At 37.6% G+C, this 11,747-nt stretch overlaps 1 protein-coding gene across 1 annotated transcript in view; it reads right to left on the minus strand.

Moving 5' to 3' along the window:
- LOC107096593 overlaps positions 1-11,429 on the minus strand; it is a 49,030-nt gene extending 37,601 nt beyond the window's left edge. Inside the window, exons 1-13 of the mRNA XM_015393322.1 lie at positions 11,327-11,429; positions 11,213-11,231; positions 10,807-11,067; positions 10,318-10,578; positions 7,710-7,979; positions 7,157-7,420; positions 4,909-5,027; positions 3,671-3,812; positions 3,017-3,280; positions 2,641-2,901; positions 2,246-2,509; positions 636-893; positions 219-479 (exon numbers count right to left, since the gene is read on the minus strand). Of these exons, the coding sequence (XP_015248808.1) occupies positions 219-479; positions 636-893; positions 2,246-2,509; positions 2,641-2,901; positions 3,017-3,280; positions 3,671-3,812; positions 4,909-5,027; positions 7,157-7,420; positions 7,710-7,979; positions 10,318-10,578; positions 10,807-11,067; positions 11,213-11,231; positions 11,327-11,380 (2,698 nt within the window). The 5' untranslated portion in view covers positions 11,381-11,429. The remainder of the gene's footprint in view (positions 1-218; positions 480-635; positions 894-2,245; positions 2,510-2,640; positions 2,902-3,016; positions 3,281-3,670; positions 3,813-4,908; positions 5,028-7,156; positions 7,421-7,709; positions 7,980-10,317; positions 10,579-10,806; positions 11,068-11,212; positions 11,232-11,326) is intronic.
- Positions 11,430-11,747: the final 318 nt, after the last annotated feature.

Below are 11,747 nucleotides of genomic sequence, written 5' to 3' on the forward strand. Positions count from 1 at the left end.
GGTCTCTATGATGCTGTTTATTTACAAATACTTACTAACAAACTCTAAACCTTTATCAGATGCTGGATTTATGTTGATATCAGTTGTTAATCAGCTAACTCCTCAAAGCAACTGGTTTCAGTGAAGTTTTATTCCAATAAAGGGGCTACTTGCGTTTAGTGGTTTTAAGAGGTTTGCAGGGACCTGTTGAGCAAACTCTGACCACTTGAGATCCATACCTATATGTAGTGTCACTGGTGGGCTGCTTAAGCTGGTGCATGAGTCTTCCATGGCAGCCACGCTGACATTGTAAACATGGCTACACATTACGCCGTCCAGTCGACATGATGTTTCACTGGAAGCACACGTCAAGCGGTTGCCATTCTCGTCCACTGCAGTCACTGTGTAGTTCTGGGCTCCACGACTTGCCTGCCAGGTTACTTCTACAAACTCCTGCCCGCAGTTTCTGTTTGCCATCATGTTAGTCGGTACACATGGAGCTGGGGGAATAAACACAACCTCAGATCAGCTCCCCATCAAATCTAATCTGTCGTACCATGAGGAATATGGTAACATTAAGCTACATGTACTGCACCAAATTATGCAACAAAACCAGTGAATAAAAGCATTTAAAGGGGAAAAGGTAATTTACTTACCTTCTTTAAAGTGTGTTTCTGATGTAAAACTGACACAGCTTTGATGGAACGACATCACTTTCACCGTGTACTCCTGCCCGCACTCGTTTGAGCCAATGCTCAGAGTGGGTTCTGTAGTGTTGTACTGAGTCATCATGTTGTTTGCATCTGATATTACAGTGATGTAGCCCTCTGCTGTTCTCTGAGCATCCCAGCTGATGTTCACAGCCCCGGAGGCACAGTCCACTCTTACATGGACATTAGCAGGACCACAAGGAACTGGGAGGAGGAACATGAGAAAAAGGGGATAATATTTTATTTACATTTTGTATGAGAGATAAGACAAAGATATATATTTTATGTAATCTTTACACTGACGGAAAATACATTTGTAAAGATGACTAAAACATGTTAAAGGCATAGTGGAGGATGTGCTTTTTCCGAGTAGATCATCAAAATAAGTGTTCCTTCTAATAGTCAATCATTCTAGTGATGTGTTTACGTAAGACTGTCCTACGTGCACGTCCCCACTTAGCTATCTTTTTCAGCCCATGCTCACTTTCAGACATCGGATTCTTTAATGATGCCGTTTTCTGAAAGCACAGGTCGGGCTTCCCAATTATATTTTACGAAGTTTCTTCTCGACAGGTAAAATTTGGCATGCTATTTGGAGAAATCCATTTCACATTGATGGTTGTAAAACAAGGAGAAATGGGGTTGCGCCTACTCTCGCATGCATTTAATGGGTATTCCCTCTTGGGAACGGGTACAGGGTGGTATTTTGTTTAAGTGGAGAGGGCAGATCTTTTAAAAACTATGCGAAAATCCTGCACTACACCTTTAAGTAGAAGTATGGACCCTGATGAAAAAGAGATTAAAAAGCTTGGTTGTGTACTGTCATGCCGAATGTTCACTAAAATAAATATAATGTAGATAAAATAGACAACTCTAAATGATAATTTTTAGAATGTCCATCTATTTTTTTAGTATTTGGTAAAATGGATTTCAGAATAGTATTGATGTGTTCACATCAAACTGAAATGTCTTGACTGCAATGTCATTGGACGGGTATTGGTGTAAATGTACCGTAAGACTTGGCTGAAACCTTTTAGGTAACTTTCCTTCCTTTCACTATTATCAATAGTTTGATGGGATATTTGTTGATTCACCCTGAAAGAACTGATGTTACTGAGTCTGATCTCTGGGTAGCCTTGGTCCATAATAAAATTATAAAAATCTGAAGTTTTTTTGTTAATGTTTTGACAGTAACTCCACAAAAGATTATTATTTTTCTGCCTCTTTTGAACTAATATAGTTGTATCCTTAGGATCATTGTACAATTGAAACACCAATTTTTGTATAGTGTCCTCACATGTAACCTGCTTACTTAGGCACAATGCTTTAAGTGCACCAGTCCCCCCCTGCAGCAACAGAGATATAGAACCTGTTGCATGAATGGCTTAACCTTTCTTAGTTGCCTCCCTAAAATTCCTCCATATTTGTGCCTCCAGTTAACTCAGATCTTTGCTACAGTTTATGTAAACATATACTTCGGTTCACCTCTTAATGCGCTTTAATAAGCTTATTTTATTTTGTATCAACATCATGTTTTGAGCTTAGAGTGTTCCTACCAGACTCCATCTGGATGGACTCAGAAGGTACGCTGGAGCAGTTGTCAGCATCATTGTGGGACACAGAGGCATTATACAGCCGACCGCATTTTAGGTTGGGAACTTTACAACTGGTTGTGGTGGAGCTACAGCTGAGAGGGACAGCAACTCCATCCCATATAGTGGCAGTGAAGGAGTTTATTGGTGATGCCCACTGCCATGAAATCAGAGCCTCGTTAGAGGTACAGTCCAGGGAAGCAGTTACATCATCTGGGGCACAGGCAGCTGGAAGGACAAGAGGTTCCAAAATGAAATATGCAGATTTAGATTATAAAACCATTTTTTTTGGCTAACCTGGTCATTAGTTTGTTCTCTAAATAACTGTGCTCTTATTTAGAGCCAGATCTGTACACTACCTGTCGTCAAGGTGATCATCTCGCTTTCTGAGCTGTTGCAGTAAAAATTTGAGGCAATGACGTAGACAGTGTAGTTGCTGTTGCACTTCAAACCACTGATCGTACAGGTTGCATCAAGAGAGTTGCAGCTACGAACCACATTGTCACTGTCCTTTGCAAAAGCTACGTAAAAAAGCGTTCCGCTGTTCATCTTCCATGTCACCCTGATGGAGTTGGATCCACATTCCTTTACAGCAGACACATTCTGGGGGACACAAGGGACTACACAAGAAGAAATTCATTTTAGTCCTGCTTACTTCTGTGTCACATTTTGATGTTGAATATTAGCACAATGCTGCAGTAATACATCTGTTGTATTCTAGGGAGGAGTACTTACCGGTCTCAGCAGGAGGTCCTAACCGTGGTGGACTGCTGCATTCGTCGTTGAAAGCTGTAATGGTCATGGTCAGCTGATCTCCGCAGAGGACCCCCTCCATGGCGCAGCTGTTCGATTGTGAGCTGCAGTTATACCTGCTGTTTCTGGTGTTACCTTCAGCCTCAACAGTGTACCACAAGGCCCCCTCAGCGTTGTCCCATGTGCTGACCAGAATGTCACTGTTGCAGCTGGCTGAGGTTTGCAAATTCTGGGGAATGCAGGGTGCTGGATAAAAATGTATAAGACGTTATTTTAATACAATACATCTTCTAATTTTCTACGTACAGTACATTATAGGCAATGTGCTTCTGCTATTTAACCTTTAAAGACTCAACAGTTTGATTTCCCACTGCAAACACATACAGTGTGCAGACAGATTGTCCTTACAAAGGCTTGAGATACAGATTTGTCATTGCAATTCCAGTAACTCTCAACAATAATAACCAATATAACATTTTTACCAGTTGGTTCCAGCTTAAAAATGGAAATGATAACAGAACAAAGACCAATAACTTAAATGTGGTTAAACTGGAGTTGTGCACATAGAAAAAATGGCAAATGCATTCAACAAAGTAGATTAAATATACAGAACTGTGTAAATCCAAATGGTTTTACCTGTTTCGATGTTAACGGATGAGCTAACCTCACTCAAGCAGCCATCTGTGATGGAGGACACTGTGAAGTCATACCGTCGACCACACACTGTGTTTGTGAAGTAGCATGAGTTTTCTTCAGTCATGCACTGCATGACTTCCCCCTGGTGACAAAAAAAAATTAAATAATGTGACATCAAAAAGTTTTTTGAGTAATTCTCAAAGCTGATCCAGATTAAGACATAACAAGAAAATCGTGTCTTCTTCCTTTCTCTAATCCCATATCCTTTCTGCTTGCTTTAAATAATAACCAAAAAAAAGGCCTAAATATAATAATGAAAAAAAAAAACTTTAAGCATATATAAGTTGGTTTTTGGGTTGTTGTCTTTTTTTTTTTTCAACAATGCAAATAAACACAGGCTTGTCATTTCAGTAACATGGCAAATTTCGATTAAATTAGACTTGGTCATATTTTTTCAAGACATTTACACAAACTACACTGTTAGCTTATTCCCAAGTTACGCAAATACATCTCAGAAAAAATAAAAGGTATGAAATGTTAACAATAAAGAGGAGATACTGTAATTCAATCAACAAACGGCAGGATTGTCTTTAATTAGTACTTTTTTAAAACGGGTTTAAAGAGTGTGAAACAGTGAGTTCTTGATATTTAACTTCTTTTACAATATTCTAATTTTCTAAGACACTCGATTTGGGGTTTTTACTCCCTTCAAAGCTATGGTCATAGCATTTGCGTGTAATAAAGTTGTGCAATCTCCAGAGAATATTTATCATAAATGAGTTTCACTTTCTGAAATGAGTAAAGGAAAATATTCATCTTTTTCATAATATTTGGATTTTGGGTAAGAACCAGTATTGATTTTTTTTTTTTTTTTATTTTAAATTCATAAAACCCAGTTTTAAAGCAGTTTCTACAGGAGAGAATTGTCCCCTGTTTAAAATATCTATCTAGCCTTTAACAAGCAGCTGTCACTGGGAACCTATGAGTATTTCAGTAACACCAATTAACCCAACTATCATGTCATTGAACTGTTCTGTAAGAGTAAGCCAGAGTACCCAGAGTTAACCCATTTGCAGGAAGAAAATTAAATTCATAAGACCCCTAGGCCGGGATTCAAACCAACAACCTGTAAGGCAACAGCTCTAACAAGTTCACCTCCCATAGGACATCACTTTAAAAGATATCAAGCTGTCCATTTTCTTGAATGAAAAAGCCCAGACACCAATAGAATGCATTACCTTTGAGTCCACAGCTTGGGCCATGTAGTGATCTGCGTCACTTGTGTGATTCCATGAGAAGACAATAACGTCACTACGACATTCACGCAACAACATCAGGTTCCCAGGAGGACAGGAGACTGGAAAGAAGCCAAATAAAAATGGTCATTTTAACCTTGTAACCACATCATGTTATATTCTGTATGTAGTTATATAAAGTCACATATTGACACAAAAAGAGGAATAGATTTTCAATAGGCAAAAGAAAAGCTAAATATAAAAGTAATAATGGTTAAATGTCACAATCAAAGGGAAATGTCTCAAGTCTCCTTTTAGGTTAGAACGCCCTGATACTGTAGATAGCTGCGTTGCTTTTCACTGCATTCAGGCTTTATAAAAGGGCAGGAACAATGTAACAATGTGATATTGGGCGAGAAGATGAATGGGAGACCCATTTTTTAAAGGACATGATTCAAACGTAGATGTGAACTTGGACGGCAAACAAGACTTGAAAGATAAAACCTGTAAACAAGTATTCCCTAATGACCTCTTCATAATGTGAACCGAAGATCACTGAAGAGGATTAAAAAAAAACTTCTTCATAGGACATCTTGTACATGATAAAAAATTTCTTATCCTAATTCATGCTATATGTTGTAGGTTTTTGATGGTTAGAACAAGTTTGGAGATTATATTGATCTAATATATTGATATTGATTGTGATGGAATTATATCAGGGGAACACAAAAGCCTATTTGCGTTATGCATGACCTGCATGGATGGAGCAGGACAGCAAGTACTGTATTGACCAGGCCCTTTAGAAGAATACAGCGATATGTGAGATGAAAGGCTTTAACAGCCTGAACAAAAAGAGTCAGCTGGGTGGAGCAGTGAAAAAACTCACATCGAAGAATTTGTCCTCTTTCATTTCACCAGGGTTTATGGTTTAAGTTACGTCTTTTTTTTCCTAAGTAATTACCCAGCTCATTCTTATGTATGTGATTAAAGAGGTGTTTTAAATCCTTAGTAGCCCTCCGCCTGCAATATTTTTTTACAACCAAAACTATTTTTAAATATACATTTGTTAAAACAGGAAACAGACTTTTCAGAACAAGAATTTTGGTTGATTCTAATCATGGCTTTACATAAACTTTCTAGTTACCAGATAAAATAATAATTAGATTTGGTTTACTTATGTGTGTTGGTAGACGTTTTCTGAACCAAATATTAGTCTGGTACTATAAGAAGTGGGAGAATAGGGTGTTACTCCACATTCCTATATCTATTTCCTGTTATCTTAGTTACTGTCTTCCATAACAGAGGACTGTGAATGCCCATTTTCAAAAGCATGCAGAGTCATATATCTGATCATTCTTTTTCTAAGTTGTCTTTACTTCACAAGACAGAACTAGTATGGTGGTATAGTTTCTCCTTCCTGGTGCAAAGCCAATCCAGGATTACCACATCATAAACCAATAAGCTAGGAATTGGCAACAGTATGCAGAGGTGGTAATCATCTTTTTAATTTGAATCTGATTTTTTAGAGCAGGTACATAACTAAAAACATCAGGACACCAATCCTCAATGCCAGTAGTTCACCAAACCTTCAATAAGCAATCAGATTTGAAACTTGACCTCCTTTTAATACAGGTGGCAGCCATACTGGATTTGGGGGTAAGAATTGAGGAGAAATCTCAAACATTCCAAGTCAGAATTTAGATTTTATTGGAGCCTTAAATATATTTTCCTAATAGCAAATCATCCATTTTGACTTCAAAGAACATTTGGAAATCCTTGATTATTAAAGGATTGTGAAACTACCTAATAGAGAGGTATTATCACACATATGCCTATTTGTTTGTGATGCCAACAAGGCAGTCAAAGGGATAAGCCACATATTCTAGAGTAAGAATATGTGGCTTAAGACTGCCTAGTCAAGCAAATGGTTGACCATTTATTCAGCAAAATGCAAGTAGGAGGTTGACAGGGCAGTTAACATTTAGTGTGAAAATAAATAAATATGAATATAGTCTACATGGTGATGGATGTTTGTATAAGAGGAATTCCATAATTCTAATTTATTGTTGGAATTTGACCATGGTTCCTTATTTTAGGGCTCATTTTGACTGAAAAATAAGAAGTCTGAGTTATTGTAAAAGAGGAAAAAAGCTTTCATTCACTTATAAATGCAGAGGCTTATGAGTTAATATGGAGTAAACCAAACTAGTTGAGTTTGTCTGTTGGTGCTTTAAACATCACTGTGCCTCACCAGTTTGAAATGAAGCTGAAGTGGCATTGAAACGGTTCTTGCAGTCACCGGCCTTAGGCGTCACATGCACCTCGTAGGGTTGACCACATCCCAGCCCGGTGATGGTGCAGCTAGTGCTCTGGCTCCTGCACTCCTTCTCCGTTCCATCTTGACCCATTGCTGTGGCAATGTAGGATTCTGCTCCGTAGACAGCCAGCCAGGAAACCTCTACAGAATTTGTTGTGCATGTGTAGTCCACTGATACTGATGACACCGGCTCCAACTCTGCAGGTAATTACATGTAACACATCAGGAAAAGCAATTGAGGATCACTGATTGGACAATTAAGGAGTCAAATGCAATCCTTTTCTGACAGTTAATATGATATAATACAGTAAAAGGCTTTGGGTAAATTTTTCTTAGGGATGTCTTTATATGACAACCTCAACAATCTGTATCCTTTTAAACCCTGAGGATCATCTTCTGCATGTCTGAAAGGATGGCCTGAGAGAGAATAGCTGACCTAGATCTTTATCCACAAGTTACGGATATAAATTTGTCTCCGGTGACTCACTGTTTGTGGTGAAGTTGTGGTTTGTCGGCTCGCTCAGCTGTAGGAACTTGCTAAATGAGGACACGGATATCAAATAGTCGGAGCATGGGAGAATGCCATTAATATCCAGCTTGATATCTGTGACATTGTACACAGAAGGCTTTTTGGTGGGTTCATCGATGTTCTGTACAGCGACTTGATACATCAGGACGTTCTCCACTGGATCCCATGTAACTCTTGCCGTTCCTGCATGTGTTTGTGTTGTTTCCACTCCAACTGGAGGCTGCACCACTAAAAGCATTAAGATTATTAATTAGTAGAATACATTATTTACAGCCTTTTTATTTAAAACCAAAGTCTGTTTTGTAAATAAAAATGTCCCGATCACAAGTATTGATTTGGGGTCCCAGTCATGACATTTTGAAGTGATCTGCATTAAGATCCCCCTTTTTCATTAATCTAACCCATTAAGTGTTTCTTACCCTTTTTAAATTTGACTAAAGTGAAAATTAACTATAGTGGCAGATGTAGCTCTATGTCTGTATTATTATAACAAACCTTCAAACTTTGCTGAGACAGATGTCCATGTGGAATAGAGGTTTGTAGAAAGAAGCTGAAGCATTAGGCGCTAAACATTGCAACATTCCAACAAAGCTGCTTTAACCTTATTGAGCCAAACAACCTTTTTGCGCAGCAAAAAAATTTAAAATCTAAATAAGTAATTTTTTTATTAAAATAAGTGCGTTTTACCTGGATTCAGGAAGTGAGACACTTTGCCAATGGAACAAGACAATTTACATTTAAAATAAGAAAAAACAATAGCATTGTCTTAATTCAAGTGCATATTATCTGCTTATTTTGAGTATCTAGAGTAAAAATACTTATTCCATTGGGAAATCATCTTATTTACCTACTAAAATAAAGGGAAAATACACTTAATTTAAGAAAAACCTACTTCTTTCTAGATCGTTTATGCTGTGTGGTGAAGGTTGCAACACATTACACAACATTTAAGGGTGTCAAAGATTTACCAAAAAACTACGAGTCACATTAACAAGCTGTTTCTTTCCTTTTTGTGATGCACTTAACTGCACCTGTTGTTGGATCACAGCCTAGAAGATTTTCAAAACTCAGTAAAGCCAACTGATCACATTAAATTAGAGAAAACTCTGTTTCCAGGCAAATAGTTTGAAGTAGCAAACAAAAGAGCAGGTGGACTAACACCTAAGCTGTTGGTGGCATGCGATTGCTGTCGGCTCCACAATCAGTTCACATGATATGATTGTGTCTGGATTCACCTAATCATTTCTAAATCTTTTGTCTTTTTGCGTCCTGGTTTGGCTGAGTCAGGTCGGTACCCCTTAAACACTTTAATATTTTAACAATAGCCTCTACTCACACAAACAGATATCTTTTGCCACTTTCTCTGCTGACTGCCTACATCTAATGGAGATTGACACAGACCTTCCCTGACAGGCAGTCAAGAGGTAAATTATGAAAAAATAAGTAAGGAGATGTGCAAAAGTTTTGAAATACGAATTTCAGTTGATTTTTCATTGATTTATATAATAAAACAGATAGTTCTAACATTCTAGGGTTAGTCTAACACACGAGAAAACAGAGGTCCATTAAAAATCATCCTGGGAGCATGGGTTTATTATTAGCTCTCTGTAATGCCAGATTTGAGTCAAATTTATCTTGAGAAACAAAAAAACTAAGTTATGCATGTGCATTTTTGCTTTTGTTCATTTAAAATACCCAGAGTTTGAGCCACTTATCGGTGCTTACATTTGGGGAAAAGCATAAGACAAAATAGACACAATCTTTGTACCAACATAAACATAAAAAGTTGTCATTTATTCAATTTTTTTACTAATATTGCTAATTGTATTTGCAACATATCCATGTGGTATTGATTTTAATACATTAAAGGATGTACATAGGAATTGCCAGCAAATTCCTTAGGGTTATAATCAGTTGATGACATTAAATCTTACTATGCTCATCCCTGATTTTATCAGGACTAAAATAAGTAGTTTGTTTTTTGTTTTTTACATGTGACAACGTTTAGGGAGAGCTTTCATCTATCAAAATTTAAAAGGAGAATCTGACTAAAGAGAGCCTTTTGGGAAGCACTTTAGTGTATTTTATTTAAAGAGACACATGCTAGGGTTTTGCTTGTTTCCAATTTCAGCTTATTTTAATTTTGATGCAAATAATGGGGAGTGTTGGCCTAGTGGTTATAGCAGTGCTCTAGTGCTCTGAGGGGTTGCAAGTACCTGGTTTGATCCCCACAGCCTCCACTCTGGGTTACTGAGCAAAACCCTAACCCCAAAATGCTCCCCGGGCGCCACACAATGGCAGCCCACTGCTCCCCAAGGAGATGGGTGAAATTGCAGAGATTCCCCCATTGTTGGACAATAAAGGGATTTACATAATGAGATATTTAGCTCATAGCTATTATGAATTTGGGAGAAAAATATTTGATCTGTCTTTTTGTATAACTGGGTTTCATAGATGAATGCAGAAGTAATGAGTATTGAGCCATAGCTGTCCTCAGAGAAAGAAAAAACAACGATGTTCATCTACAGATTTTAGTGCATAATATAAAAAACAGCTTGAAACTCACATGTTGTAATGGTCCTGACTTTGCTCCTGCTTCCCATGCCGGCCCCATTAACTGTGTAAACATAGCAGTCGTAGTTGGTGGTGGGCTGCAGGTTTCTCACCACAGTTGATGTGTTGGTGAGGCTGAAGTTTAACATATTTCCTGTAGTCTGGGAGAACACCTGCAGGACATAGTATTGTGCCGACGGCACAGTAGTCCATCTTAAAGCAATAGAAGTACTTGAATGGGGCCGGCCTTCTATAATTTGTGATGTGTCTGGTACTGTTAGTAAAAACAGATAAAGGAAAAATGTTGGTGTTTAGAGCAAGTGAGATGAAGGTTACATTTACACACAAAAAGATGTATTTATTTGCCAGCGAACATGGAAATTACAATGATTAAAAGCTAATCTGTAAAAAAAGGCTATCTGCATATTTTTCATATCAGTTTCATACATGTTTAAAATATCACAAACAGAAAGGAAAACACAAAATTCCTTGTTAGATTTACCTGTTGTTACCGTCACTGACGTCACACAGTCTACTGATAAAAATTTTACCACTTTAAGAGTTACAATGTACTCGGTTCCAGCATTTAGACCCTGGATGGTCCTCTCGGTCAACTGCCCCCTTGATACGAGGATAATTGGTGCCCTGTCTGTAGAGTTTGTCTTTCTGGCATCCAACAAATAGCTTGTTGCTTCAGGATAACTTTCCCAACTTATGAAAATGGAAGAGGCGCTTGTTGACCTTGCTGACAATATTTGACATGCTGAATAAAAATAAATAAAAAAATCATTACACAAACACAAAAAAAACAAGAAAAACTATAGCCTTATTGGTGAATATTTACATATTTTAAGAATGTAACAGCATTTTGTGTGTTTTAATCAGAATGTAACAAATTATATTCTTACCTGCGCTGCACTGATGTATCTGTGAACAGAAACAAAATTGTTATAACATTAAAGACATAGTGATAAATTACAATTGAATTAGTATAATAATTAGATATGGAAAGCCTGATTAACCTGTGTGAGAGACACCAAAGCCAAAGACAATCCTATGGCTCCCAGCAATCCCATCTTTGACACTGAGAGTGAAATTAAAAGCTGTTTAGTATACAAGGTAGTCGAACACAAAAGATATGCAGGATTTGAGCTTAGACTGGATACCAAGGTGAGGATAGGCGGTCCAACCATCAGCCTGAGGCGGTCAGAGCCGCCCTTAGAACATTGCAGGTGGGAGGGATAAAGGCATGCAAAAAGGTTTAATAGGTTTAGCTGAGACTTATACACTATTTTGCATTAACTGTTACACTGGAAAAATGATCTAGAAATAAGTAAGAATTTCTTAAATTAATTGTATTTACCCTTAATTTGAGTAGGTAAATGAGGTAGCTTGCCAATGGAACGAGTATTTTTAATCTTAAAATAAGATCATTTGATAATA

The sequence above is a fragment of the Cyprinodon variegatus genome, unplaced genomic scaffold (assembly GCF_000732505.1).
Source record: "Cyprinodon variegatus isolate N-32 unplaced genomic scaffold, C_variegatus-1.0 Scaffold635, whole genome shotgun sequence".
In the NCBI taxonomy this organism is placed as follows: Eukaryota; Metazoa; Chordata; class Actinopteri; order Cyprinodontiformes; family Cyprinodontidae; genus Cyprinodon; species Cyprinodon variegatus.